The following is a 27,207-nucleotide window of genomic DNA, read 5'->3' as shown; positions in this document are numbered from 1 at the left end:
AGTATCTGTACATAGGACGACAATAAGCCATATGCTCCATAGAGTTGGGCTTTATGGCAGAGTGGCCAGAAGAAAGCCATTACTTTCACCAAAAAAACAAAATGGCACGTTTTGCGTTTGTGAAAAGGCATGTGGGAGACTCCCAAAATGTATGGAGGAAGGTGCTCTGATCTGATGAGACTAAAATTGAACTTTTTGGCCATCAATGAAAACGCTATGTCTGGCGCAAACCCAGCACGTCACTTCATCCAAAGAACACCATCCCCTCCAGTGAAACATGGTGGTGGCAGCATCATGCTGTGGGGATGTTTTTCAGCAGTCGGGACTGGGAAACTGGTCAGTGTTGAGGGAAAGATGGATGGTGCTAAATACAGGGATATTCTTGAGCAAAACCTGTACCACTCTGTGTGTGATTTGAGGCTAGGACGGAGGTTCCCCTTCCAGCAGGACAATGACCCCAAACACACTGCTAAAGCAACATTTGAGTGGTTTAAGGGGAAACATGTAAATGTGTTGGAATGATCTAGTCAAAGCCCAGACCTCAATCCAATAGAAAATCTGTGGTCAGACTTAAAGACTGCTGTTCACAAGCGCAAACCATCCAACTTGAAGGAGCTGGAGCAGTTTTGCAAGGAGGAATGGGCAAAAATCCCAGTGGTAATCTCATAGAAACTTATCCAAAGCCACTTGGAGCTGTGATAGCAGCAAAAGGTGGCTCTACAAAGTATTGATAGTTATGCACATTGATTTTTTTCTGTTATTTTGTCCTATTTGTTGTTTGCTTCACAATAAAAAAAAAAAAAAATCTTCAAAGTTGTGGGCATGTTCTGTAAATTAAATGATGCAGATCATCAAACAATCCATGTTAAATCCAGGTTGTGAGGCAACAAAACACAAAAAATGCCAAGGGGGGGTGAATACTTTTGCAAGGCACTGTACCTTCATACTCCTAAAACCCTAGTCTACATTTGCCTGAGCCTGATAACAGCTAGCAGCCCTCCACAGAAACTGCTTTCCTAAAACTCACCAATGAATCGCGAACTGCTAAAACAAATTGTCACTACTCTGTACTCCTTCTCTTAGTCCTCTCTATCGTGATACAGTTGACCATCCCCCCCTCCTCAATCTACTCTATTCCCTTGGCCTCCATTCTCTGTGTCTCACTGCATCTTCAGTGTCACTTACAACTCTACTTCCTACTCTCCTCTTCCGCTTTCTGTTGGGGTCCCCCAAGGTTCTGTCCTAAGACCTCTGCTGTTCTCTATCAACACCTCCTCCCTGGGTCAGCTGATAGCGCCTCCCACAGGTTTCCAACACCATTTCCATGCTGACGACATCCAAGTCTATCAGATCACCCCTCAGTCTCCTAGCGCATCACAAGTTTATGGACATATCAGTATGGATGTCACAACACTTACTCAAACTCAATCTTTCCAAACCTGAGCTCATAAAATTCCTTACCCCCGTTTCCCTCCCCTGATTTCTCCATAAAGATCAATAGCCCAAATATCAGTCCCTTCCCACATGCCCTATCCTGGATTCCAAACTCTCCTTTTGGCTCCAAATTGAATCACTGTCCAAACCTTTCTACCTCAAGCTCTGTAACATATGCCAAAATATGCCCCTTCTTAACAAATGACAACACAATGTCTTTTGCCTTGACTAATGCGTCTCCCTCCTCATTGGCCTACCTTTACATAGGCTATCATTCCTTCAGTCCATTGTGAATTCTGCTACCAGACTCATCCACCTTACCAACCATTAGGTGTCTACTACCCCTCTCTGCTAAGCTCTCCATTGGCTTCTGCTCACCCAACAAATAAAATTCAAAATACTAACAACCTACAAAGCCATTACCAACTCTGCCCCAGCTACATCACCAACCTCATGTTAAAATAACAACCAAACCGTTCTCTTTGCTCCTCCCAAGACCAAGTTGGCATAGAGTTGGTTCCAGAGATTATACCCACTCCTGCTCCCTAGTTCCCTTGTCATCTCATCCCACGCTTGCCTCAAAGGCTTCTCCAGAGTCCCAACCTGTCTATCTCCTATGCTTTCCACGTTTAGAAGACCCATGAAAATGTATTACTTCAAAGAGGTCTATCCTGCCTCTAATAAACTGTATTGTTACTTTATCTATCAGCTCATCCCTAACCATTATTTCCTTTTGTATTACTTGACCCTCCCTTCTAGATTGTAAACTCTAATGACACAGGCCCTCTGATCCTTCCTGCATGGGATTGTATTGTAACTGTAGTTTTCCCCCTCCCTTTTGCAAATAAACTGTTGGCACTATATAAATACTGTATAATAATAATAAACTGGCCCCACCTAACATTAAAGCACTATACAAGTGCAGTTCAATTGTTTCTCAATATGGATCCCGAAGTTGTAAAAAAAAAAAAAAAAAAACAGACTATAAGCATTATATGCACTAACGCAGGACCAAGATGCAAAAGGTTCATAGTTGACTTATAATCCCTCCCACATGGAGAGTACCTAAGTTTTTTTGCCAGTGTCTAAGGTGGTTGGTCACGTTATAGTGGATGTAAACCCAAATTTTTTTTTTTTTATCATACTGTAGAGTATAAGATTTCCTATCATTTGAGCCCAGTCTTGCCACACAGAGTTAATCCATCTCTGAGCAATCCTCTTTTATTGTTCAGTGAGAAAAATCTTCACAAACTGAGAAAAACTTTGTCAAATCCTCCCCCTTGCTGTGAGTGACAGGTGATTTACATCTCGTGCACTAGCCTAAGACATGCATTATTTTTTAATTCTCACCCCCACTTCTTTCTTCAGCAGCTCTGCAAGGATCGGCTGTTCCACACTTCAGCATGATTTGGCGATCATAGCAGAAGTTCAGTGTAAGAAATACACAGAGAAAATGCATATTGACAAGGGGAGTGTAGAGGTGGGCGGGGAGTCTACTGACATCACGACTCCACCCACCGAGCTCCAGACAACAGACCCACCCACAGAATATGCAGTTTTTCGGGTCTAATAACAGACAGAGGGGAGACATTTGACAGGTAAAGATACATGCAGGAGGCATGTATAGCCTTATAGATAACCTCTATGGCAGTAGTTTAGAAAGGTTGACATTGGGTTAACGTCCACTTTAAAGATGTGCTAAGAAGAAAGCTCTGTTTGATGGTCTCTGCGGGGGCCTAGGAGCTATACAAGCGGATCCATGCCTCGGGCCAATACACCTAAGATGGATGGTACCCGGGCCTCGTGAAAGAAGAAACAAGGTTTTGCCTGTAATGTCTCTCTTTGAGGACTGGGCTCTGGGATCCAGCGCTTTGGTGCACAAAAATGAAGTTGCGCAAAAAGTTTTTCTGGCAGAGTCTTCTACAGGTCCAGGGAAGAGGATCCTGTGAGTAGGAACCCAGAACCCTGAAGGTTGGCACAACGTTACCCACCGTGATAGGTGAAGGTTGGATCTGTCTGTTATCAGCAATTTCCTGTGGCGGGGATAAGGTAAGTGAAGACAATCCTAAGTATACACCTTATGGATTATCTTCTTTTTTTGAGTAGTTTGCATGTCTTACCTGGTTTCCGCCACTAGAGGGAGTAAGAGACAAACCTGGTGTATACTTACATGCCATCCAGGATACACGCTCAGTGAAGCATGGTCTGAGAAGCCGCTCACCTCCTCCGCTGCAGGCTCTGCCACATAAGGTGAAAGGGGGGATCCCGCACAGTTCGGGGTCCCGCGTAGTCCTCAGGTGCTCTCCTTTCTCCGCCCTCGCCCCCGGCTGCCGCGACGATTCTACGCGCACGGGCATGCTTTTACATTGGTTTCGGCAGGGAGGGAGGGGGCATGGTTGCGGCGATGTGTGCGCGTGGCGTGCACAATGCACCAGTGCGCAGGTGCAAGGCGGTTATGTTTAAAGCCCAGAACGCCGGAGCCTCTGTAAGCGGTGGGACACAGAGCTGGGACACAGAGCCTCTGTAAGCATCTCAGTGGATTCGGATCCAGGCATACCTAAGACACCTACTCGGCATCAGGTTGTGCAGATTGAGCTAATGTTAATATTGTAAGACTAAGGCACAACAGTGATTGCATTTGTGCTAGTATCTCTGCTTTGGCAGCTTAGGACTAAGTCTCCCGGTAAGAGGGCTTCAGGGGCAGGTAAAAGAGGCACTAAGAAATCACCTCCTAGATCTAGGGGTTCTGGGCATGCCTGCAGGATACCATCCCCCCCTGAAAGACTGGATGAGTCTGTGCCCCTGTCAGGCTTTGCAGCCTCTCCCAATGTTGTAGCGCCTGTGTATGTCACCGAAGACACTATGAAAGCTGCATTGGATGGTTTAGAAGGAAGGATTAACTCTTTTATCGCAGCTTCCTTGAAAATTAGCAGAAAAAGGGGTAGATTCCCTTCCTCTGCTCTGGATTCCCTATCGGATGAGCATTCTGATAATGGGGAAGTATCCCTATCTGGGGATGGGGATCAGGAACAGTCAGATGATTCAGGGGAAGAGGAGAAGCTTTCTTCTGCCTCTCAGGCCCTCAAAGTGCAGGTGCAATATTATACTGAGTTGGTGTGTACCACATACAAATTTCCCTCTGCCGAGGCTGCCATATCCTCTGTTTCCTCCTTGGGATCTCGGAAATCCCCACAGGCTGCGTATACCTTCCCAATTTATCCCTTGCTGGAGAAATTGTTGTATGAGGACTTGGTTCACCCAGATAAACAATTTTCTCCTCCTAAGAGGTTTTCCATGCTTTATCCAGTAGAGGAAAAGTTCACCAAGAAATGGGGGGGCCAGCAATTTATGTAGCTATTTCCTGTGTGAATAAAAGCCTGACCTGTCCTGTGGACAATGCTCAGGGGTTCAAAGATCCAACTGATAAAAAGCTGGAAACTTTGTTTAAAGGAACAAATAAAGCAGGTGCTTAACCTCCTTTCCACCGAGGAGATGGAGGTTTATGCAGACCTTCCTAAGGCCTTGTGTTTTGCGGTTGATGTCATTATGGATTCTGTTCAGCAAGCATCCCGCCTTACTCTCTTGCTGGTACACATACGCAGGTCCCTTTGGCTTAAGCATTGGGCAGCTGAGACTTCATGCAAAAGATATTTGACTGGGTTCCCGTTTTATGGGGAATGCTTGTTTGGGGATGATCTGGACAAATATATCCAGAAGATTACCGGGGGCAAGACCATGTTGTTATCGCTTAAGAAGAAGAATAAACGTCCCTCATTTAGACGTTCTCTTTCCCCAGCCCCAGGAGCATCGACCTCCAGGCAGTGGCGATGGCCTCCCCAGTCCAATACTAGGGGAAAGGTCCAAGGCCAAGCCCAAGGGCAAAAGAATTGTTGGGGTCAAAGATCTGGTAAGCAGAACCCCAAAGCCTCCCTATGAAGAGGCGCCCCCCCGCTCGGACGAGTGGGGGGAAGGCTGCTGCAGTTTGCAGGCGCCTGGCGGGAAGAGGGTCAGGACAAATGGGTAATCTCCACGGTGTCTCTGGGCTACAAGCTGGGGTTCCGGGAGCATCCACCATCTTGTTTCCTAAGGTCAAGGGTCTCCAAGGAGCCAGAAAAGAGGAGGGCCTTGTTTCTAACCTTAGAACATCTGTTATACCAAGGGGTAATTAATGAAGTAGCCTTAGAAGAGCAAGGCTCTGGGTTCTACTCAAACCTCTTTAGGGTTCCAAAACCGAACGGGATGTCAGACCTATTCTAGATCTAAAAGACTTGAATCAGTTTCTAAACATTCGCTCTTTCCGCATGGAGTCAATCCGCTCAGTGGTTTCCACCCTTCAGGGAGGAGAATTCCTGGCATCGATAGACATCAAAGATGCATGTTTACATGTGCCAATATTTCCCGCTCACCAAAAGTTTCTAAGGTTTGCGGTGGATCAGCGCCACTTCCAATTCGTGGCCCTACCTTTCGGTCTTGCTACCGCACCTCGAGTGTTCACAAAAATTCTAGCCCCACCCTTGGCAAAACTAAGGGTTCAGGGCATAACAGTTACAGCCTATCTGGATGATTTGCTACTCGCAGAACAGTCCATAGCACAATTAGACCACAATGTGATCAGCACAGTGGAGTAATCCAGAAAAACCCTCCTTACAGCCCCTAAAAAGGCTGGAGTATTTGGGCATGGTCATAGACACAATCCAAAACAGAGTATTTTTACCCGGGTCAAAAGCCAAAGCCATAAAGGATTTGGTCCGGATAGTCATAGCAAGGAAAAATCCTTCCATTCGACTATGCATGAGACTATTAGGGAAAATGGTGGCCTCATTCGAGGCTGTTCCTTACACTCAGTTTCACTCAAGGCCTTTACAGAGCAGCATTCTCTGGGCCTGGAACAAAAGAGTTCAAGCCTTGGATCTTCCAATGTGCCCATCACCATGGGTACGCCAGAGCCTCAATTGGTGGTTGCTGACCAAAAATCTACTTTCTCCCAGTTACTTGGAAAGTCGTAACCACAGATGCCAGGCTGGGGAGCGGTTCTGGAAGAAGCTTCCACTCAGGGAAGATGGTCCAGAGCCAAAAGACTCTTGCCCATCAACATTCTGGAGATTCAGGCAATTCGTCTAGCCCTCAGGTTGCAAGGTTGCCCTGTCCGGATACACTCCAACAATGCTACGGCAGTGGCCTATATCAATCAACAAGGAGGCACCAGGAGTCTGGATGCCCAAAAAGAGGTGAATCACATTTTTTCTTGGGCAGAAAGGCATGCTCCTTGCCTGTCTGCAGTCTTTAGTCCAGGGGTAGAAAACTGGCAGGCGGACTTCCTAAGCTGCCAGCAGCTGTGTCCAGGAGAATGGTCTCTACTCCCCAACATATGGGGTACCCCGGATGTGGACCTGTTGGCTTCCAGGTTCAACAGAAAGCTGGACAGCTTTGTGTCAAGAACAAAGATCCGCTAGCACAAGGGTCATATGCCTTAACCATTCCATGGGATCAGTACTCTCTGATCTATGCGTTCCCTCCAGTTCCGCTTCTCCCCCGATTCCTTCGGAGAGTCAAAAGGGAAGCCGGTAATTCTGGTGGCCCCCGGTCTAGTCCAGACGATCTTGGTATGCGGAAATCATAAAGATGGCAGAAGGAAGACCTTGGGTTCTTCCGCTATGCCCAGATCTACTCTCTCACAGAGTCCAATATTCCATCCTGCCTTACGAAGTCTGAATTTGACGGTTTGGCTGTTGAGACCCACATTCTGAAGAGCCGTGGACTTTCAGGGCCAGTCCTATCCACTCTTGTTAATGCTAGGAAGCCGGCATCCAGGCTCATCTACTACAGAATCTGGAAGGCATATGTTTCCTGGTGTGAATCCAGGGGATGGCATCCTAGAAAGTATTCCATTAGCAGGATTCTTGCTTTTCTAAAATTAGGCATAGAAATGAAGCTGGCCTTGAGCACTATCAAGGGCCAGATCTCGGCCTTGTCGGTATTCTTTCAAAGGCCGCTTGCCTCTCATTCCCTGATCCAGGCCTTTGTTCAGGGGGCACTGCGCCAGTTAAGCCTCCCCTTGTGCCTATGGGATTTAAATTTGCTTTTGTCTGTTTTACAGGAACAACCTTTTGAACTGTTGCACCATGCTTCTTTAGTTCAAGAAACAAGAAATTGTTTTTTCTGGTAGCAATATCCTCAGCTAGGAGGATATCAGAATTAGCAGTTCAGCCATATTTGATTATTCACAAAGACAGGGTGGTGTTGCGTCCTCCCCCGACTTTTTTGCCTAAAGAGGTTTCAGGATTCCATCTGAATCAAGATGTGGTCCTACCGTCCTTTTTTCCAAATCCACAGTCCGCGGAGGAGGAGTTGCTACACTCTCTAGATGTTGTAAGAGCAGTCAAAATCTATCTGCAGGCAACGGCTATTTATTTTGCCAGAAGGCCCCAAGAAGGGCCAGGCAGCAGCAAAATCCACTATCTCTAGATGGATTTGACAGGTTATTGTTCAGGCTTATGGTGTAAAGAAGAAAATTCCTCCTTTTCAGGTTAAAGCACACTCGACTAGGGCAGTTAGTGCTTCATGGGCAGTGCATCACCAGGCCTCCATGGCTCAGATCTGCAAGGCTGCAACTTGGTCTTTGGTCCATATATTCACTAGGTATTACTAAGTGGATGTGAGATGGCATGAGGATGCCGCCTTCGGGCGCAGTGTGCTGCAGGCAGCAGTATAAGTCCTCTTGTCTGTTGGCGGTCTGTGTTTTTCTGATCTGTGTCTCCCTCCCCTCAAATTTGGGCATTGCTCAGGGACATCCCACTAAGTAATTATCAAAGGCTCTGTGTCTCATGATGTATGAACAAGAAAATAGGATTTTTTAAAACAGCTTACCTGTAAAATCCTTTTCTTGGGAATACATCACGGGACACAGAGCTCCCGCCCCTCTTCGGGATTTTACGTGGGGATACTTATTGCTTTGCTACAAAACTGAGATACTCTCCATGTAGGAGGGGTTATATAGGGGAGGAACTGGTCTTGTAATTAGGGTTGCCAGTGTCCAATCACCTGATGGTGACAATCTAACCCACAAAGTAATTATCAAAGGCTCTGTGTCCTGTGATGTATTCCCAAGAAAAGAATTTTACAGGTAAGCTGTTTTAAAAAATCCTATTTTTGAACCTTGAACCTTGTACTATGTTTTTGTTTTGAATCTAAAGATAATAACCGACACCCTACTAACATAATTACATGCCAGCTACAAAAATGCTAGGGCATGGAAATGGTTCCCCATGTGGGATGGGGCAGTTCCAAATTCTGGAAGCTCAAGCTTTCTCAACCCCAAATTGCGCATACACATCTAGCAGAGTGTATTCAAGTTGTGTAATACTGATGCCCTGAATGTTAATGTTGTACATTATAATATAAATATATTGATCAATTACTATAGATCTTCATAGAAAAACAAGAATCACTTTACTTTAATAATATCTACCAACCTCCTGGGACTGACTGTTCACAAGAGTGTGGATGTTATACTAAGTTTTGACTGCAGGTGGCACTGCACTCAAAATCTCTAGCTGGCTACCAGTTCCACTGGACAAGTGCAAGAGTCAGATGTAAAATTCACTCCATGTAAGCACACATACTATCATCTGAATAGATCACATCTTTTTAAAGTAATCTTTAGACTAGAAAAAAACTAATTTCTGTCTGGAAATAGTCAATATACTGTATGTTGGCAACAAAACAGCTGTGGCAATTAGACTATTGCAAATACCCAAGATCATTACAGCTGTCAGTTTATTTGTTGCCAACTGTGTCTCATTGGGCAGATTTTCCTTCACTTCCTGTCCCATAGCCAAAACAGGAAGTGAGAAGAAATCCCTGCAAATTAAGGAAATCCCTTGGGGACCCCCAGGTCGCCATAACTGTCCCCACTGGAAGATTTCCCCTCTATTACCTTTGGAGGACAACCCAAATATTGTGATTTTCTTTTACTTTCACTGTCAATGATAATGGTAAACAGGACAAATAGAGAGGGGGCATAGGCAGAAGTAAAAACTGGCAGGTGTTCAAATCCATCTTCACTCTGTTCCAAACTAAAAAAAAAGAAAGTTTTACCTTTAGTTGTACTTTAAACCACTTGCCGACCGCCACACGCCGATGTACATCCCTACTTTGGGGATGGATATGGTTGTTATGGCAGCAGCTAGCTGCCATAACCCCGGTATCCCCGTGTTCGGCTGGCGACCGGCTACAAGATAAAAGTGGTATCTGCAGCGGATTCGCCGCAAGATCACTTTTATCGGTGGTGGGATAGAGCCCACCGCTTACCGGTGCCCTCCGCCGCTTACCGGAGCCGTCGGCAGCAGCGGAGGCGATCGCGTCTGTCCCCTGGGCTGACATGGAGACGATTGAGGGGAAGATGGCCCCCACCCATCTCCATGACACTGCAGGGCGGAAGCGACGTCAAAACGTCACTTCTGCCCATAGCTCTTAAAGGGCCAATTTATTTTTTTATTTTTTTATATGACAAATTTTTTATTTTTTTTATTGCATTTTAGTGTAAATATGAGATCTGAGGTCTTTTTGACCCCAGATCTCATATTTAAGAGGTCCTGTCATGCTTTTTTTCTATTACAAGGGATGTTTACATTCCTTGTAATAGGAATAAAAGTGACACATTTTTGTTTTTTAAAAAACAGTGTACAAATAAAAAGTAAAAGGTAAAATAAATAAGAATTTTTTTTTTTAAATGCACCCCGTCCCGCTGAGCTCACATGCAGAAACAGTGTAAAAACAACACATGTGAGGTATCGCCACGATCGGTAGAGCGAGAGCAATAATTCTATCGCTAGACCTCCTCTGTAACGCAAGACATGCAATAGGTAGAATTTTTTAAATGTTGCCTATGGAGATTTTTAAGGGTAAAAGTTTGTCGCCATTCCATGAGCGGGCACAATTTTGAAGCTTGACATGTTGGGTATCAATTTACTCAGCGTAACATTATCTTTCACATTATAAAAAAAATTGGGCTAACTTTATTGTTGTCTTATTTTTTAATTCAAAAAAGTTGATTTAAAAAAAAAGTGCGCTTGTAAGACCACTGCGCAAATGCGGTGTGACAGAAAGTATTGCAACAACCTCCATTTTATTCTCTAGGATGTTAGAAAAAAAAATTATAATGTTTAGGGGTTCTAAGTAATTTTCTAGCAAAAAAAAATGTTTTTAACGTGTAAACACCACATCTAAAAAAGAGGCCCGGTCTTAATAATGCAAAATATGTCTTTCTCAGAAGCCATTAGCCAAGTCCTTAGCTCTGTCTTTAACCACTCCTGAAGCGCTGATACCTTACTTCCTGTCCTAGGGAAGACACGTGTCTTTGATTGCCATGATTACCCCTAGTCTGGCTCCACGTCCGAGCAGGAGGTAATATGGCAGGTCTTCAGGAGCAGAATGTATGTTAACTGTCTATACATTACTACTCTGAATAGTTTATACTTGGTGGTGGTTTCTGTAAACAGTGGCAAGTAAAGAGTTGCTTTACTATATTTTTAATAAAGTTGGTTTCATTCTACTCACCTTTCGGTTGTTGTGGTGGTGTTAATTCCCCAGTACTGTCTGCTGACATGGTGTCACCGCTCATTCTCCGAGGGCCAGAACAGGAAGGGACAATGGGAGACACAGAGCTTGGAGGAGATGGACTGCCAGGTTGGTTGTAGGAAGACATACATGTGGGAAAGGAATGGGCACCATAACCATTTGGTGGACAGTGTGTAGGAAGATAAGAAGGGTGCAAGAAATGTGGATAACCATGGGCATATCCAGCCTCTGCGAAATGGTTATAATGCATAGAATCTTCATTATGAGAAATGGGGAACCCATAGTGCATCTTAGATGAGGGAACCTGAAAGGGAGGTAGAATATCATGGTTGGGCTGTCCATAAGGCTGTGATAGGTGTAATGGCAGTTGTTCTCGATGAAAATGCTGAACTGGTGGCATCTTCCCTCCATCCAAGGGCCACAAGTTTGGCACAGGGTAGCAAGGTGAACTCTGGCAGTGGGAACAGGGGCACATAGGTGGCAAAACAGGTTCATGAGCAGGAGGCTGGCACATGTACTGCCGATTTTCTCTGAGACTACCTCTCTTTGGTGGACTTTGTGTCTGATTTGGATAATGTTGAGGTCCTTCAGACAAGGAGCGATACAGCCTCCTTCTCTCTTGTTCTCCATATATGCCTGGATAGTGAACACCTTGCAGTACAGCACTTGTTCCTGGTGGACCATGGGAATCAAAGATGCCATCTGATCTGAAGTAGGACCTGTTAGGAAGCCCCTCGATACTGGGACCTGCATATCCCGATCTACAGGAGCAGTGTCTAGATAATAAAGACCTTCTTCCTGGGTACATAGCTAAGCCACCAATCTGTCCCATCTGTTCTTCCAGAATGGCTGTCTCACGATCTGCCTGGCCCTCCCAAGGATTTTCACAAGGTGATTCCCTCTGTTCATCCCAGGATGGGGGCGTTAAAGGCAAACTTTGAGATGCTCCTTCATCAGACATTGCAGACCACGGAGGGGAATACTGAAGTTTTGATTCTCCATTCATTTTTGGCTGAATGTTCTGGCTTGGCACTCCGTGATTAACCTGATATTGTACATCTTGAATTCTTCCTTCTAAATTCTGCTTCTGGTGTGCATTTGTAGTTACCACTTCCTCACGTCTGAGAACCTGAGAGTACTGGGGCTCAGCCTCCTGTTTTACACTGACTCCAAAACCACCCAGAAGTTTCTCCAAGTCTTGTCTCTCAGCAGCTGTTGGTAATATTTTTTGTGGAGTTTCCTCAAACCTTTCTGTAGCAGCTGAAGAATGGCCAGAGTCACTGCTAACAGACAAAAGACGGCCATGTTGCTCAGGACTTCCATTAGTAGATGTCAATGGTGTTGTCTTCTTCTTCACTCGGGCATACAGACTTCCATCCAATGGGCCACGAGTATGACTAAGATCTATGCAAATAGAATGATAGGAAAAGATGAGCAAAAGACAGAAAAACAACTGAAGAAACTTATGAAGTCATAGACATAATTGATAATATAATGAAAGTAAATAAGAGTGTTTGATGTTGTTATGAAATATAATAGACAAACTTTAAGGCTCGGTTCACACTGGGGCATCTTCAAAGTCACTCGACTCTGAAGCCGCCCCGCACAGCGCAACTTCAGCACAGCTTGAAAAGGACTTCTTTAATAGAAGTCAGTGCAAGCCGCTTCAAAATCGCCCCCGAGTAGTGCAGGAACCTTTTCATAAGTCAGAGCGACTTAAGTCGCTCCGATTTGAACAGTTCCATTACACTGAATTGAGCACAACTTGTCAGGCGACTAAGTGACCTGACAAGTCACCCCAGTGTGAACCGACTCTGAAGCCGCCACGCACAGCGCAACTTCAGCACGGCTTGAAAAGGACTTCTTTAATAGAAGTCAGTGCAAGCCGCTTCAAAATCGCCCCCGAGTAGTGCAGGAACCTTTTCATAAGTCAGAGCGACTTAAGTCGCTCCGATTTGAACGGTTCCATTACACTGAATTGAGCACGACTTGTCAGGCGACTAAGTGACCTGACAAGTCACCCCAGTGTGAACCGACACTAAAGCATAACTAAAGGCAAAACGTTTTCTTTAGTTTTGGATACAGTGGAGAGGGATTAGAACACCTGTCAGTTTTTAATGCTGTCTGTGCCCCCATTAGGGAGATTCATCCTCTCTATTTGTCCTGTTTACCATTAACATCGAAAGTAAAAGAAAATCCCAAATTTTGGGTTGTCCCCAGAAAAGTAATAGATGTGAAAACTTCCAATAGGAACACTAGTTCTAGTTCTAGTGACCTGGGGGTCCCCAAGGGATTTCCCTAATTTACAGGGATTTCTTCTAACTCCCTGTTTTGGCTATGGGACAGGAAGCAAAAGTAAATCTCCCCAATGGGGCACAGATGGCAAAAAATAAACAAAAAAAACAACAACAGGGGTTATAACCCTGTCTTACTCTATTTAAATAAAAAAAAATGTTTTGCCTATAGTTCTGCTTTAAAGGAGTCAACAAACTAAGCAAAATGAGTACAACATGAAAGCCAACACATGAAATTAGAAATGAGTGTCTATACCAATTGGGACAGATGGATTTGTTTTTGTCCTGTATTCAATGAATTCCTAATTTTAAGGCAGTGTTGTTAAGAAGCATTAGGAAGTGTGCTGTATAGTGAATGTGCGTAATGGATGAAAAGAAAGCTATGCCTAGGGTCTGTAAGTTCTCTGCCAAAGGATCAGATGATTCTGTCACCTTAGCATGAGCTCCAGTGTAGGGCTGCAACTAACGATTATTTTCATAATCGATTAGTTGGCCGATTATTGTTTTGATTAATTGGAAAATAACCTTAAAAAAAGTGTGGTGTATAATTTAGTTAATATGTAAAGTTTAAAAAAAAGGCAATTTATTCACAAATATCTACATGCATTGGTAAACATACAGTGCCTTGTAAAAGTATTCATACCCCTTGACATTTTCCACATTTGTGCCTTATGCCGCGTACACACGAGCGGTCTTTCCGGCATACTTGGTCCGGCGGACTCTCCGACTGTGTGTTGGCTCCGGCGGACTTTTCCGGCGGACTTTTTCCCAAAAGTCCGCCAGACCTAGATTTGAAACATGTTTGAAATCTTTCCGTCGGACTCAGTTTCTGACGGAAAGTCCGCTCGTCTGTGTGCTGGTCCGACGGAAAGCCCGCTCGTCTGTATGCTGGTCCAATGGACCAGATACGACGCAAGGGCAGGGTATTGCATTCCGCGCTCGCCGCAGCGAGCGCGGGGCATACCAGGCCCTTAGGTCTGGTATGGATTTTAAAGGGAACCCCCTACGCCGAAAAAACGGCGTGGGGTCCCCCCTAAAATCCATAGCAGATCCCGATCCGAGCACGCAACCCGGCCGGTCAGGAAAGGGGGTGGGGACGAGCGAGCGCCCCCCCTCCTGAACCGTACCAGGCCGCATGCCCTCAACATGGGGGGTGGGTGCCAAAGCACCTTGTCCCCATGTTCATGAGGACAAGGGCCTCTTCCCGACAACCCTGGCCGTTGGTTGTCGGGGTCTGCGGGCAGGGGGCTTATCGGAATCCGGGAGCCCCCTATATGAGGGCCCCCAGATCCTGGCCCCCCACCCTATGTGAATGAGTATGGGGTACATGGTACCCCTGCCCATTCACCTAGGGAAAAAGTGTCAATAATAAAACACACTACACAGGTTTTTAAAATAATTTATTAAACAGCTCCGGGGGGGTCTTCCTCCGGCTTCGGGAGTCTTCTTCCGGCTTCGGGGGTCCCTCCGGTTCCTCTTCTCCCGGCCTCCGGTTGGTTCTTCTCCGCTCTCTCTGGCCTCTTCTCCCGGTGTTCCAGTTCTTCTGCCGGCTCCTCCGCTGTCTTCATGCCCCTCTTTTGCCAGCAGAGGTTGGGACTTCTGGGCTTCTTGTCTTCTTCCCTCTTCTCTTCTCCAGATGTTGACACGACTCTCTCTCCGGCTGGACTGCTCTCTGAGCGCTCCGTTGTGACTTATATAGGCGGAGACCCCGCCCCCTTATGACGTCACAGTCCCTGGGCATGCTGGGACTGTGACGTTTTAGGGGGCGTGGTCACCGGGTGATGTTGACCATGCCCCCTAAAACGTCACAGTCCCAGCATGCCCAGGGACTGTGACAGCATAAGGGGGCGGGGTCTCCGCCTATATAAGTCACAACGGAGCGCTCAGAGAGCAGTCCGGTCGGAGAGAGCGTCGTGTCAACATCTGGAGAAGAGAGGAGGGAAGAAGACAAGAAGCCCAGAAGTCCGGACCTCCGCTGGCAAAAGAGCAGCATGAAGACAGCGGAGGAGGCGGCAGATAACCTGGAACACCGGGAGAAGAGGCCAGAGAGAGCGGAGAAGAACCAACCGGACGCCGGGAGAAGAGGAACCGGAGGGACCCCCGAAGCCGGAGGAAGACCCCCGAAGCCGGAGGAAGACCCCCCCCCGGAGCTGTTTAATAAATTATTTTAAAAACCTGTGTAGTGTGTTTTATTATTGACACTTTTTCCCTAGGTGAATGGGTAGGGGTACCATGTACCCCATACTCATTCACATAGGGTGGTGGGCCGGGATCTGGGGGCCCTCTTATAGGGGGCTCCCAGATTCCGATAAGCCCCCCGCCCGCAGACCCCGACAACCAACGGCCAGGGTTGTCGGGAAGAGGCCCTTGTCCTCATCAACATGGGGACAAGGTGCTTTGGGGGGGGGGCCCACAGGGCCCCCCCTCCCCCAAAGCACCCACCCCCCATGTTGAGGGCATGCGGCCTGGTACGGTTCAGGAGGGGGGGGCGCTCGCTCGTCCCCACCCCCTTTCTTGACCGGCCGGGCTGCGTGCTCAGATCGGGGTCTGGTATGGATATTAGGGGGGACCCCACGCCGTTTTTTCGGCGTAGGGGTTCCCTTTATAACCCATACCAGACCTAAGGGCCTGGTATGACCCGCGACGAGGCTCGCAAGGTGTCAATCTCGCCGATAAAAGCGGCAAGATTGACTTCCTTTTCTAGTCCCGTCATACCTGAGTCACGTTCAAAATGAACGGACTTGTCCATGTGTGGGCAAGTCAGTTCATTCTGAAAGTCCGCCGTAACTCCGGCGAAAGTCCGTCGGAAAGACGGCGGACCTAGCCCGACGGAAAGTCCGGTCGTGTGTTGACAAGTCCGTCCATTTTAAAGTCCGGCGCACCTGGCGGACAAAGTCCGTCAGAAAGTCTGCCGGACCAAGTATGCCAGAAAGTCCGATCGTGTGTACGCGGCATTACTCTTTCCATTTTCGAATGATGGACTGAGCAGCGCTCCCTGAGATGTTCAAAGCTTGGGATATTTTTTTTTATAACCTAACCCTGCTTTAAACTTCTCCACAACTTTATCCCTGACCTGCCTGGTGTGTTCCTTGGCCTTCATGATGCTGTTTGTTCACTAAGGTTCTCTAACAAACCTCTGAGGGCTATTTATACTAAGATTAAATTACACACAGGTGGACTCTGTTTACTAATTAGGTGATTTCTGAAGGCAATTGGGGCTGAATACAAATGCACGCCACACTTTTCAGATATTTATTTGTAAAAAAAATTTGAAAACCATTTATCATTTTCCTTCCACTTCACAATTATGTGCCACTTTGTGTTGGTCTATCACCCAAAATCCAAATAAAATACATTTATGTTTTTGGATGTAACATGACAAAATGTGGAAAATTTCAAGGGGTATGAATAATTTTTCAAGGCACCGTAAATAACCAACTATATACTGTATATACTATTAGAGGTTGAATCTGGTAAATATCATCAGACTCAGACTTTTTAAAGAAAAAAAAATTTAAAACAGTTTTGCTGATTTTCAGACAGACAGAACTGTAATATATTATGTATGACAGACTCCCGTGTCATAGGCAGGTGGCTTGATAAGAGCTACCTGCACCTGCTGTCACTTATGCTGGCCATACAAAAACAATGTCTTCCAAAAAAAAAAAAAAAAAAAAAGTTTATTTTAAGAACGTTCGTTCGATTTTCTAATCGTTAGTGGGGTCAAATCGACGTTAGTTTTCTACCACAGTGACGGGAAAATTTGAAGGAGCATAAGGCTCAGTTCACGCCTATGCTGTTTGCTTTTGATCCGTTTCTGCAGTGCTTTTTGCTGTGGGTTTTGCACGGGCGTTTGTTATGCTTTTTTTGGCTAACTTGTTGTTGGGCAGATTAAAAAATGCAGATCACGGCAAAAACACACTACATGCTTTTCTGCAGCTTCTCCATTGAAGTCTACTGAAACAAAAAAGCAAAAAAAGCACAGTTTTGCATTGAAAAAAGTCCTTGACCCTTTCAAAATACGCAACGGCTGAAAAAAGCATCATAGATATGAACATGTCCTATAGGAAACCATGTTAAATGAACTGTAGTACGTTTCTGCAAAAGGCACCAAAAACGCATAGGTGTGAACCAGACCTAAGACGTCTAGTAGCAGCAGCATGCTTTTTTTTTGTATCACCTGTCATAATGGGGTAAAAAAAACTAAAATTAGCCTTTTATAGTACAAAAAGAGCAGATAATCACTAATATATGAACTGTGTGAAACTTGTGAAACAATGAAAGTAATAATATATATTACTTATATCATATATATAATAATAAATACCCCCAGAAGTTAGGGTGACCAGACGTCCCCGGTTTCCGGGGACAGTCCCTGGACTGAGGACATTGTCCCGGACCAAGCCTGTGCCCGGTCTTGTCCCCGGATTCAAGGCCGGATTAACGTAGACAGGGTATCCCATGCTGACTGAGAAACAGCCTGGTGGTTCGGATGCCGATGCCCCCTGCTGGGCGATCTCACTGCCGCTCCTGTTGCTGTTCAGTGGAGAAGAGGCAGGGCCAAAATTTGACTGTGTGGAGGGCTGAGACTGGGAGGTGAGCAGATGGGGTGGGGGTTCTGTTTGTACACAGGTGAGGGCAGTGGGGGAGCTGGGGTCAGAGCTGATGCAGCTGCATGGAGAGATGGAGAGTTTAGCTGTTGTGGGGGATGGGCTGGAGGAAGGGCTAAGAAGTGGCTACAAAGATAATCTGTAGAAAAGGGTGCAGAGGTGAGCTATGGATGTAGGAGCAGAAGTGTCCTCTGTGCATAGCAAACCTCTAAACCCTGCACTAACACCCGCCTGTGTATTATGTAGTCCTGTGCCCAGCACTCTGTGTGTTATGCAGTCCTGTGCCCAGCGCTCTGTGTGTTATGCAGTCCTGTGCCCAGCACTCTGTGTGTTATGAAGTCCTGTGCCCAGCGCTCTGTGTATTATGTAGTCCTGTGCCTAGCTCTCTGTGTATTATGTAGTCCTGTACCCAGCGCTCAGTGTATTATGTAGTCCTCTGCCCAGCGCTCTGTGTATTATGTAGTCCTGTGCCCAGCGCTCTGTGTATTATGCAGTCCTGTGCCCAGTGCGCTGTGTATTATGCAGTCCTGTGCCCAGCGCTCTGTGTATTATGCAGTCCTGTGCCCAGTGCTCTGTGTATTATGCAGTCCTGTGCCCAGCGCGCTGTGTATTATGCAGTCCTATGCCCAGCGCTCTGTGTATTATGCAGTCCTCTGCCCAGCGCTCTGTGTATTATGCAGTCCTGTGCCAAGTGCGCTGTGTATTATGCAGTCCTATGCCCAGCGCTCTGTGTATTATGCAGTCCTCTGCCCAGCGCTCTGTTTATTATGCAGTCCTGTGCCCAGCGCTCTATGTATTCTGCAGTCCTCTGCCCAGCGCTCTATGTATTCTGCAGTCCTGTGCCAAGCGCTCTGTGTATTCTGCAGTCCTGTGCACAGCGCTCTGTGTATTATGCAGTCCTATGCCCAGCGCGCTGTGTATTATGCAGTCCTCTGCCCAGCGCTCTATTTATTCTGCAGTCCTGTGCCCAGCGCTCTATGTATTCTGCAGTCCTGTGCCCAGCGATCTGTGTATTATGTAGTCCTGTGCCCAGCGCTCTGTGTATTTTGTAGTCCTGTGCCCAGTGCTCTGTGTATTAAGTAGTCCTGTGCTCAGAGCTCTGTGTATTCTGCAGTCCTCTGCCCAGCGCTCTGTGTATTATGTAGTCCTGTGCCCAGTGCTCTGTGTATTAAGTAGTCCTGTGCTCAGAGCTCTGTGTATTCTGCAGTCCTCTGCCCAGCGCTCTGTGTATTATGTAGTCCTGTGCCCAGTGCTCTGTGTATTAAGTAGTCCTGTGCTCAGAGCTCTGTGTATTCTGCAGTCCTGTGCCCAGCGCTCTGTGTATTATGTAGTCCTGTGCCCAGTGCTCTGTGTATTATATAGTCCTGTGCCATTTACCAATGAGAAAAAAAATATGTCCCCGGATTTCATTTTAACCCTTTCATGACTAAGCCTATTTTTGAAATTTGGTGTTTACAAGTTAAAATCCGTATTTTTTGCTAGAAAATTACTTAGAACCCCCAAACATTATATATATATTTTTAGCAGAGAATCTAGAGAATAAAATGGTGATTGTTGCAATATTTTTTATGACACGGTATTTGTGCAGCGGTGTTTTAAACGCAATTTTTTGGAAAAGTGACACTTTCATGAATTTTAAAAAATCCAAACAGTAAAGTTACCCCAATTTTTTTTGTATAATGTGAAAGATGATGTTACGCCGAGTAAATAGATACCAAACATGTCACCCTTTATAACTGCACGCACTCGTGGAATGGCGACGAACTACGGTACCTTTGAATTTCCATACGCGACACTTTAAACATTTTTTACGGTTACCAGGTTTGAGCTACAGAGGAGGTCTAGGGCTAGAATTATTGCTCTCGCTCTGACGATCGCGGCGATACCTCACATGTGTGGTTTGAACACCGTTTACATATGCGGACGCGACTTCCGTATGCGTTTTCTTCGCTGCGCGGGGACAGGGGCACTTTAAAAAAAATTTTTTTTCTTTTTTTTATTTATTTTATTTATTTTTGTACTTTATAAATTGTGTTTAAAATTTTTTATTTTTTTTTTTTTACTTTTATTGCTGTCACAAGCAATGTAAACATCCCTTGTGACAGTAATATGTGGTGACAGGTACTCTTTATGGAGGGATGGGGGGTCTAAAAGACCCCCCATCCCTCCTTTACACTTCAAAGTATTCAGATCGCCGAAAACGGCGATTCTGAATACTGTGTACTTTTTTAAATTCGGCGCCATTGGCAGCCGAGTAAACGGGAAGTGACGTCATGACGTCGCTTCCGCGTTTACAACAAGAAGGCTGGAACGAAGCCGCTCGCAGCTTCGTTCCAGTCCGCCCCCAGCCGCCGAAGGCAGCCGAACGGACACGTGCGATCGGGAGGCCCGGTAACAGCGGCGGGAGGCGGCGGGAGGGGGGGGATGTCCCCTCCCGCTCCTCCGGTATAACAGCCGAGCGGCTTTTAGCCGCATCGGTTGTTATACACGGGTGGCCGATCGCCCGCTGTAAACAACGGTACCGGGATGATGCCTGCAGCTGCGGGCATCATCCCGGTATAACCCCGGAAAGCCGAGTATGCATATCTGCGTACGGTCGGCGGGAAGGGGTTAAAAATCTGGTTATCTTATTAGAAGTAGGATACATGGGCATTTTAACTAGGAGTCAGACATGAAGCTATATGAAGGGTGGAAGGGAAATATAAATCTTTTATATTAAAGTAGTACTAAAATCTGAGACTTATTTTTCATGGATATAATAATTTTAAATATAATGTACAATACTGGCAAAAGTTTGCTTTAAATGTAATTGTAATGCCTTATATTACCTCCAGTCTATCAGCCTCTACCTTCTCTGGGTTCAGATGCTGATCTGCATCTGCACAGAGTCTTTAACCACTTTAGGACCAGCCGTTGTACTGTAGCAGGTTGCTCCACTGCGCGAACCGCCGTCATTGTACGTTGGCCGCTTTAAGAGGAATAGAGGGCGCGTGTGGGCTGCCAGAGGCACGCGTGTGCACCCGTGGGACCCGTGTCCACAGAGAGACAGAACGGGGATATGTCAATGTGAACAGACAGACCCCATTCTGACAGGGGAGGAGAAAGTGATCTGCTGTTCCTAGTGATCAGGAACAGCGATCTATTTCTATTGCCTGTCAGTACACTGCCCCCACAGTTAGAAACACCTCTCTAAGGAACACTTAACACCTTGATCGCCCCCTTGTGTTAACCCTTTCCCTGCCAGTGACATTTATACAGTGATTAATGTCCGATCTGTCCGCCACAATGTCGCAGTCACGCTAAAAATCGCTGATCACCGCCATTACTAGTAAAAAAAAATAATAATAATAATAAAAATGCCATAAATCTATCCCCTATTTTGTAGACCCTATAACTTTTGCGCAAACCAATCAATATGTGCTTATTGCGATTTTTTACCAAAAATATGTAGAAGAATACATATTGGCCTAAACTGATGAAGTTTTTTTTTTTTTTTTTTATTTGGGGATATTTACAATAGCAAAAAAGTAAAAAATATTGTTTCTTTTTCAAAATTGTCGGTCTTTTCTTGTTTACAGTGCAAAAAATTAAAACCGCACAGGTGATCAAATACCACCAAAAGAAAGCTCCATTTGCTGAAAAAAAGGACATTAATTTTGTTTGGGTACAGCATCACATGACCGCGCAACTGTCAGTTAAAGCAACAAAGTGCCGGTTCGCAAAAAATGGCCTGGTCAGGAAGGGGGCAAAGTAGTTAAAGTGACTTTTTTTTTAAACACCAAACATGTTACAAACATGTTACCTGCACTGTACAATGGTTTTACACAGAGCAGCCCCGATTCTCCCCTTCTGGGGTCACCCATCGACACTTCTGGCTCCTCCTGCTTTCAGAGTGCCCTTATAGCAAGCTGCAAAGTATAGCATGGAGTGCCCCTATAGCCAGGTAAAAAAAACTGCCTTTAGAACCACCCACTTCCTGCGCAAGACTACATGTCCCATGAGGCATTGCTCCTCACAAATTCACAAGTTCTCAGACACTCACTGACATGTATGAACGGTGTTCTGAGCTGTATGTGTGCTGCACTGTGTCTTCTGACATGTATGGACGATGTACTGAGCGGTATGTGTGCTTAACTCTATTTCCTGTGTGATATTGGGGGATGTCTAGCTCAGTGGTAGATGCGTTTTCAGTTAGTTCACAGCCAATAGGAACTTCCGCTTAAGGACATGGTAGCCCATTTTTATTGAAAGTAACGAAAATGAAGGATATACAATGTAATACTGACATTAAATCACACACATATGTAGGTTGGACTTGATGGACTTGTTTCTTTTTTTCAACCTCACCTACTATGTAACTATGTAACTAATGTACACAATATAACTGGGTACTAACATTTATTGGTAAAGTTGATCCAGGAAAAATCCGTTTGCTTATAGGGGGATCAGGAAGGAATTATTTCGCCCTGCTGTAGCAAATTGGAACATGCTTTGCTGGAGTTTTTGCCTTCCTCTGGATCAACTGTGGGTATAGTTTTGTGTATATGGGATTGTTTTTTCTTTTTTTGGTTGAACTTGATGGACTTTTTTCAACCTGACTAACTATGTAACTATAATTATTGGAACCATGTCCTGTGGTCTGATGAGACCAAGATAAACTTATTTGATTCAGATGGTGTCAAGCATGTGTGGCGGCAACCAGGTGAGGAGTACAAAGACAAGTGTGTCTTGCCTACAGTCAAGCATGGTGGTGGGAGTGTCGTGGTCTGGGGCTGCAAAAGTGCTGCCGGCACTGGGAGCTACAGTTCACTGAAGGAACCATGAATGCCAACATGTACTGTGACATACTAAAACAGAGCATGATCCCCTCCCTTCGGAGATTGGGATGCAGGGCAGTATTCCAACATGATAACGACCCCAAACACACCTCCAAGATGACCACTGCCTTGCTAAAGAAGCTGAGGGTAAAGGTGATGGACTGGCCAAGCATGTCTCCAGACCTAAACCCTATTGAGCATCTGTGGGGCATACTTAAAACGGAAGGTGGAAGAGCGCAAGGTCTCTAACATTCACCAGCATCATGATGTTGTCATGGAGGAGTGTAAGAGGACTTCAGTGGCAACCTGTGAAGCTCTGGTGAACTCCATGCCCAAGAAGGTTAAGGCAGTGCTGGAAAATAATGGCGGCCATACAAAATATTGACACTTTGGGCCCAATTCGGATATTTTCACTTAGGGGTGTACTCACTTTTGTTGCCAGCGGTTTAGACATTAATGGCTGTGTGTTTAAGTATTTTGAGGGGACAGCAAATTTACACTGTTATACAAGCTGTACACTCACTACCTTACATTGTAGCAAAGTGTCATTTCTTCAGTGTTGTCACATGAAAAGATATAATAGAATATTTACAAACATGTGAGGGGTGTACTCACTTTTGTGAGATACTGGATATGTTCAAAACAAGAGCATATTTGCCCAACAGTTACATTTCTAAACTCATAGAAACATAGAAGAGTGATAGCAGTGAAAAAACAAGTTGTCCATTGAGTCTGCCCCCAAGAAACTCATGTCTATGGTCAACTAAACAGATGCAAATACCTTGTTTGGGGCCAATTGCTATGACCCATGATTGGTCATCATTATTTGATGATAAAGAAAGTGTAAACTCCAAGCATAGTAAAACTGACTATATATATAAAGGTATATGACTGTCTGGAAACCAAAATCGCAACCAGAGCCCCACATCCATGGTGTCATTGGAGCCAGGCACCAAGGACACATACCCTGCCAAGATCACCCTCCACTGCAGCATCTCTCCCTGCCAGCTACCTATCAGAATGACAGACTTCAGAGCTGGGGGAAGCTGCCCCTATTTGGCTTGTCTCACATGACACAAGGGGGAGGGGGCCTGGTAAGAAGGACATCCCCCAGCATTCTGCTGTGCTGTGTCTGAGGTCTGTAAGCTCAAGGGAGGGAATTGTACTGGAGGGACACTGGGGAGAAGGGGGGAAATGGTAACAAAGATTTGTGCCTGGTGGGGGCGGAGCATTTGTGAAGGAAGCGAAGATTTGGATGAATGATCATGTGTGCTGGAGGGGAGGGGGTGATTAGGCCATCTACAGGTCTGTCCGCTGCACAGATTATGTGCAGCACAATGTTAATATCACCATTATTTTACAAAGTATTATCCTGGTTTGCTAAGGCATTACGTGCATATTAGTAAATGTATATTCTTTGTGGCTATTGAACAATATATTTAAATGAAAGTATTTATGTCTGGTGTTTAGCTTTAGGTATACAAGAGACATATTTTTCCCATCTCTTCCTTTCCCACTGAATCATCAATGTTACTCACCCGAACATAAAAGACTTCAATGCCTTAAAAATGTAATTGCTTTATCTAAAGCCCACAGTAACATAAGGTCACCATAATATTAACCTTAATTCAAACCTCTATGTTTACATACTAATCATTTCAAAGGAAATGACTAATCCTTTAAATCTAACCCTCCAGGCTAAACTACATGACAGACACCGAATTGAAGAGACCCCCATGCTATAGGTTAAACGCTTCTGCTAAAAGCTTATATGACACATATGGTCAACTCACCCTCCAGGCTGTCCTCATGGTTAACGTTGAGGTTCTCATAGGAGTCATAACGTACTAATGGATCAGTGATGTCATAATCAACCGAAATGCTGGGATCCTTCCGGACTACATCTCGCCCTTTAATGACCGGGGAAGATATCACAACATGTTAGCGGACTGCAGGAAGGCAAGCAGACATAACATTGAAGTGCTGTGTAGGTGTGAGTCAGATGTGTAAGAACTCACGTCACAAAGGTCAGTACACAAATGTGAAGGGGACAAGATTTACAGTATGTTGCTGGGGGTCTTAAGGCAGTGGGAGGAGGCAGGACAAATATTGAGGATTTACGTAAGATTACCATAATTTGATTCCGTGATTAACCATTTTACCGCACTCTGCAGCCAAAACAACTGAAGTGAGACTTTGTTAAAAACCAAAAGAAATGAAAAATGAAAGCAGTCCCTGTACAAACCAAGCCAGATGTTTCCTTGGCTCGCTTACACAAGATGCAGACAAACACGTTTTTAAATGCAGTATGAACACATATACAGTTGTGCTCATAAGTTTACATACCCTGGCAGAATTTATGATTTCTTGGCCATTTTTCAGAGAATATAAATTATAACACAAAAACTTTTCTTTCCCTCTTGGTTAGTGTTTGGCTGAAGCCATTTATTATCAATCAACTGTTTTTACTCTTTTTAAATCACAGAAATTCCCAAATGACCATGATCAAAAGTTTACATACCCCGGTGATTTTGGCCTGATAACATGCACACAAGTTGACACAAAGGGGCTGGAATGCCTATTAGACCCTTTTCACACCGAGCTGCCCTGGGCGTCAGTGGTAAAGCGGCGCTATTTTTAGTGCCACTTTACCATCGTTTTTACGGCGCTATTTGGCCGCTAGTGGGGCAGTTTTAACCCCCCCCCCGCTAGTGGCTGAAAAGGGGTTAAATCCGCTGGCAAAACCCTGCCGGAGCGGCGTTTTGCCAGCGGTATCGCAGCGCTGCCCCATTGATTTCAATGGGTAACAGCGATGGAGGAGTGGTGAGTTCACCGCTCCTTCACCGCTCCAAAGAAGCTGCTGGCAGGACTTTTTCTGATGCCCTGCTAGCACACCGCTCCAGTGTGAAAGCCCTCGGGCTTTCACACTGGAGTGCATGGAGCAGCTGTTTTAGGGCGGTTTGCAGGCGCTATATTTAACGCTATAGCGCCTGCAAAATGCCCCCAGTGTGAAAGGAGTCTTAAAGGTATCCATCCTCACCTGTGATCTGTTTGATTGTAATTAGTGTGTGTGTATAAAAGATCAATGTGTTTCTGGACTCCTGACAGATCCTTGCATCTTTCATCCAGTGCTGCACTGACATTTCTGGATTCTGAGTCATGGGGAAAGCAAAAGAATTGTCAAAGGATCTGCGAGGTAGTTGAACTGTATAAAACAGAAAAGGGATATAAAGAGATATCTAAGGAATTGAGAATGCCAATCAGCAGTGTTCAAACTAATCAAGAACTGGAAAAGGAGGGTTCTGTTGAAACCAAACCACGGTCAGGTAGACCAACAAAAATTTCAGCCACAACTGCCAGGAAAATTGTTCGGGATGCAAAGAAAAACCCACAAATAAGTTCAAGTGAAATACAGGACTCTCTGAAAACAGATCTGCTGTTCCTAGTGATTAGGAATAGCGATCTGTCTCCTCCTCCAGTCACTACACTTCCCCCACAGTTAGAAACACCTCCCTAGGGAACACTTAACCCCTTGATCGCCCCCTAGTGTTAACCCCCTTCCCTTCCAGTGACATTTATACAGTATATAGAAGCAAATTACTCTTGCGCACAGATGTATTAACTAGATGATCCCAAGGGTTCAGAAAGGACAATGGGTTTCGGCCTTGCTGCTCTCCAGGATGGGATTATCCTAGTAGTATGATAAGAAAGAAAGAGAGCGCACCAGCCTAGTGCATTATCCCAAGTAAATTTATTTAATTAAAACCAAGATAAAAATCTACTCACAAAGGTAAGGAGAAAAAAATCGCACTATATACAGTCAGAGAAGCGATTGGTCCACTGGTAGCAGTTTTCCAGGTCCTAGGAAGAGGACGTACGAACTCCGTGGTGCTCCGTAATGCTGAGTGGAACGCACGCCGCACCATCACTTCCTGGTTGCAGTCCACAGGGCGGAAGTGCAGTCATGACGTCACTTCCCGTGTGCCCAATGGCGCGCAGGATTGACATACAATACAAAACCTCTCCCCCCCCCTTTTTTTTCTTAATAATAGTCTTTATTATACTTTATTATTTTGTCTAATATCTTTATAACGCTATGTACGTCTAGCATTAGGCAATTAATTGTATCCCTCTTTCTTCTCTCTCTTTTTTCCCCCCTTTAGAGGCTCCATTGTGAGCTTGATGCTCCCCCTAATTCATTGTCTTGACGCTCTTGTCCGGCTTTGGCCTCTATCTTTTCCTTCGTCAAAATGGCAGCTTTTGTTTATCATTGTATGTCAATCCTGCGTGCCATTGGGTGCACGGGAAGTGACGTCATGACTGCACTTCCGCCCTGTGGACCGCAACTAGGAAGTGATGGTGCGGCATGCGTTCCACTCGGCATTACGGAGCATTGGGACATGGGACCGGCTAGAAACTGCCAGACATGGACGCCGGAGCAGCTACGGTTCCTGCAGAGGCATTTTATGAGTG

At 45.4% G+C, this 27,207-nt stretch overlaps 1 protein-coding gene across 3 annotated transcripts in view; it reads right to left on the bottom strand.

Moving 5' to 3' along the window:
• Positions 1 to 27,207, bottom strand: part of TNS2 (tensin 2) — a 271,078-nt gene that overhangs the window by 44,660 nt on the left and 199,211 nt on the right. For all 3 annotated transcript variants that reach the window (XM_073613552.1, XM_073613554.1, XM_073613553.1), the window contains exons 17-18: positions 24,528 to 24,644; positions 10,993 to 12,417 (exon numbers count right to left, since the gene is read on the bottom strand). In XM_073613552.1, coding sequence (XP_073469653.1) covers positions 10,993 to 12,417; positions 24,528 to 24,644 — 1,542 coding nt within the window. The remainder of the gene's footprint in view (positions 1 to 10,992; positions 12,418 to 24,527; positions 24,645 to 27,207) is intronic.

Source organism: Aquarana catesbeiana, linkage group LG02 (assembly GCF_042186555.1).
Source record: "Aquarana catesbeiana isolate 2022-GZ linkage group LG02, ASM4218655v1, whole genome shotgun sequence".
Taxonomy (NCBI): domain Eukaryota; kingdom Metazoa; phylum Chordata; class Amphibia; order Anura; family Ranidae; genus Aquarana; species Aquarana catesbeiana.
The sequence above is the reverse complement of the archived record's forward strand: the minus strand, read 5'-3'. Positions and strand labels throughout refer to the sequence as shown.